Genomic DNA, 3652 nt, shown 5'->3' with positions numbered 1-3652 from the left:
TGGGCCCAATTTTTTCAAATGGGGGGGGGGTGGGGCGCCACGTGGTGAGCTGCGCCAACTAGCACCTAAGTAAAAGATTTTGCTCCCTGCGGTATCTTTGCCATTTGCAAAGAATCTACTCTGCTTTCTGTTCTGCATTTCACTTACTCTTCCCAACAAAGATCTGATACCACCCAGATCTCATTGGGCAGTCACATTGCGTGTCTGCTGCCTGGTCAGATGTGTGTTACATCAGCAAGGTTCTTCTGCTGGCTGGTAGCTACAGGACATCTTCAGGGCTGATCTACATTTGTTGACATTTGCTGCATTTAAGCAATTACAACACACTAAATCCCAGGTTAGTAGTTGTTTAATAGAAGAGCACCAGGGTAGTAAGTGTTGAAATGCTCTCTGCTTTCCAGCACCCAGCACTGAAATAAAGTCAGTACCTGCAGGTGGCGTGATCTCCACTTGACAGTACAAGTAACGTCCCAACCTCATTGGGGAGAGAGAGAGTGGAGTGAAGTGGTTGCTGCAGTGAGATCGAGTAAGTGGCCGCCGGCTGCTTTTCGTTTTCTGAGTCACGATCCCATCCGTCGGCTGCGCTGTCCGGCTCCATCCGTCCTCCCACCCTCTTCACAAGCAGGCAAGCCGCCCTCCACTCCTACACACAGACGGGCTCCAGCTCTCCCCTCCTCTTCACAACATAGGCGTTTGACTACGGCCGCCCCCCAGGAAGGTGCCGCCCTAGGCAAACGCCTACTTTGCCTCACGGTAAATACGCCCCTGGTTGCGGGGAGGGTCTTGGAAAAATGTTAAAGTAACTCTAAATGTAATAATTTCCATGGCAAAATAAAAGACCATAACAAAAACTGTACTATCAAGTCAACAATGTCTAAATATCCTACAAAAAATCATAAAGCTTAAACGCATTGCACCAAATCCTGGGCACCAAAAAGTCTGGTGCCCAAAGTATTGCTAGGGAAATGGTGTTTCATTATATGTGACATGGTCATGCATATTTTATTTTAGTATAGTATTCAATGGAGGAGAGCTGTTTAAAGAATGGATTTCATAACATGTAAAGCATTACCTGTTCAGTATTTTACAGCAACTGCACCCCATCTGGGCAAGGTTTCTCAGTACCTTAAAGAAACACAAACAATGTGCCATGGGGAGTTGCATTATTCCAGTACAGATAATCATATGCAAGACATGTCTGTGAGTGATTGGTAAAAAAAGAAAAAGGTAAAAAAAAGGTAAGAAGAGAAAAGGAAAGAAAAGCCAGAGAGGGGGGGGAAGGGGGGTGGGGGGGGTAGGTAAAGGAAGGAAATGGAAAGGTTCTCTTCTTATTACTATAGAGATCTATAGCAGTGTCAACAGTAAAGACAGAAGACAGCTAAATGGTAGCCTACCTGACTGGTATCCCATTAAAGTTTAAGAAATGGTAGCCACGTGTTATGCCTAGAAAGGGAAAGGTGTTAAACTGTCAGTACATAGAAAGTAAATCTCTCTAAAAATGTTCAATAGTACCTCTGGTGGGAAGCTAGGAGACATAATTGTATTGCATTATACCTGTATATCATATTCTAATGAAGGTTTCCATCAGAGAAGCTTAGGTTGGGTCTTGGTCTACCTACTTTTTATTACATGTACTTTTAGGGTGTTCTACTATTAGATATTATGCTTATTGAATCATGTGCCCACTTTTGGCCCTGCAATATGGGGAACATATTTATATTTTTGAGAAGGGCCTTGTAATGTCAGAGACATTGCTTAGAGATTCTTATTTAATGGGTTAACATTTTCTTTACAGTTTAATACAGTTAGTATTTTTGTTTATGATACAGTTGTCTTTGAGGAGTGCAGCACTTTATGAAGAGCAATTTTCTTTTCTTGCTGGTTTTATTTTAAGTGCCTAGGACTGCCCTCCTGCCCTGACATGAGTAGAAGTCATGTAGTTTTATCTGCAGTTTGCAGTTTGATCAGAAGTCATTCTGCTGATCTACTCTATTATAAAATATGGACCAAAAACACAATATTATTATTGAATACGTGACTGGACAAGAGTTGTTTGTTTAGTAGAAATATGAATAAAAGTTGACACGTCACAGACTATTAGATAGACTCTAGCACTCCCAGGAAAAGAAAAAAAACATTTACAGAACCAACAATTACCGTTCAGTAAAAATGAATTTGTCAGAAAAATAGATGACTAGATTAGAGCTTTTGGGATTTAATAAGAACCCTTTTTCTGTGCTTATATGTGTGGACTGACGCAAAGGTGACATAGTGCTTTAATTACAGGTACAAGGACTAGAGAGGAAATAGTTTCATAATAAAATGACTATGACGGTGCACAGGATAAACTTATGAATCACTAATCATAACCTTTAAGAAAACAATTGTGGAGAAAAGACCAGTTATACTGTAACTGCAATAGAAATTATATCACTGTACATATTTAGGATTTAGATACATTCTACTGGTATATGGATAACACATCTCTTTGCCACTGGGCATTCTTCTTCCATCATTTTTCATTCTGTGGTTTTCATATTTTGCTCCATTCCTTTCTCTATACCTTTGAACATTTAAAAATTACCTTATCAGGTGAAAAGAAAATTAAGCTCAAAGGTCAATGAAACAGACGAGCTTTCCTACTCACCTCTCAGATGGCTCATGTTTCCTACCTCAGCTTCATTCCAGTGTTGCAGCTGCTATAAGACTCTTCAGTATTTGACATTTCCAGAAGTGTCAGATGCACAGTGGCTCCATCCCCTGACCTCTGTGCCACTATAGTGACAAAGTGGATGATGCATTGTGAGGCATCCATGCATATAGCACTCCAGGAAGCATTAAATGCTCAAGACACTGAGGGAGGCTGCAGTGCTGGAACAGAGGGGCAGTAGGAGACATTGGTGACTATAAAGATATGTCTAAAAGCTCTTATATTGCAGGGACCTCATATCTTTTTTTAAAGTGACAGGGTCACTTTAACTGCCAGCCCCATCCCCAATGAAGCCACCACTTTGAGGTCAGAGGATTGGGACTATCTCTCTAAAACACAAAGGCTGATATGTATGCTCATCCACAGTATGGCAAGCTCCTGTTACATGCAGTTCACAAGCTGTGGAATGAAACATCCACCATGTCTGATTCCCCCTTAGTACTATCAGAATCAGTAGGGACAGTCGGGTCACTCTACAATTTATGCACATGGATAATAAAGTGTGGATAGTATTGCCTGTCCTCACCTTTCAGTTTTCTTATTGGAAACATGAATCTTTTTTTTCATAAAAGTGACAAACAGTAGGACGGCTACTATCTGTAGATTAAAGACAAGTTGTACAACATATGTTTCCTTGGTCCTGTTGGACTTGGTTTATATGGCATTTATATTGAAACGGAACACCAATAAATGCTAAAGCACATATAGGGGTCTATTCACAAAGCTGCCGAAGGATCTAGCCGTAGCTTCGGCTGATCCTTCGGCTAGCTTCGACCCCAGGACCCCTTCGGTGCAGTAGAACTGAAGGGCTGCTGTACGGGCTATTCACTATAGCCCGTACAGCTCCCGAAGTTGGCCGAGGGGCTCAGTCGAGCGGAACGCATATGCTTCAGCTCGACTGAGTTGAGGTGAAAGCCGAAGCTGGCCAAACAGGCGGACATT

The 3652-nt window shown here is 41.8% G+C and overlaps 1 protein-coding gene across 1 annotated transcript in view; it reads right to left on the bottom strand.

Moving 5' to 3' along the window:
* The window catches only part of LOC108790905, a 3236-nt gene extending 1788 nt beyond the window's left edge, over positions 1-1448 (bottom strand). The window contains exons 1-2 of the mRNA XM_018561265.1: positions 1395-1448; positions 1073-1125 (exon numbers count right to left, since the gene is read on the bottom strand). Coding sequence (XP_018416767.1) covers positions 1073-1104 — 32 coding nt within the window. The 5' untranslated portion in view covers positions 1105-1125; positions 1395-1448. The remainder of the gene's footprint in view (positions 1-1072; positions 1126-1394) is intronic.
* Between the last annotated feature and the right edge of the window lie 2204 nt (positions 1449-3652).

The sequence above is a fragment of the Nanorana parkeri genome, unplaced genomic scaffold (genome assembly GCF_000935625.1).
Source record: "Nanorana parkeri isolate BGI_ZX_2015 unplaced genomic scaffold, ASM93562v1 scaffold511, whole genome shotgun sequence".
In the NCBI taxonomy this organism is placed as follows: domain Eukaryota; kingdom Metazoa; phylum Chordata; class Amphibia; order Anura; family Dicroglossidae; genus Nanorana; species Nanorana parkeri.
The sequence above is the reverse complement of the archived record's forward strand: the minus strand, read 5'-3'. Positions and strand labels throughout refer to the sequence as shown.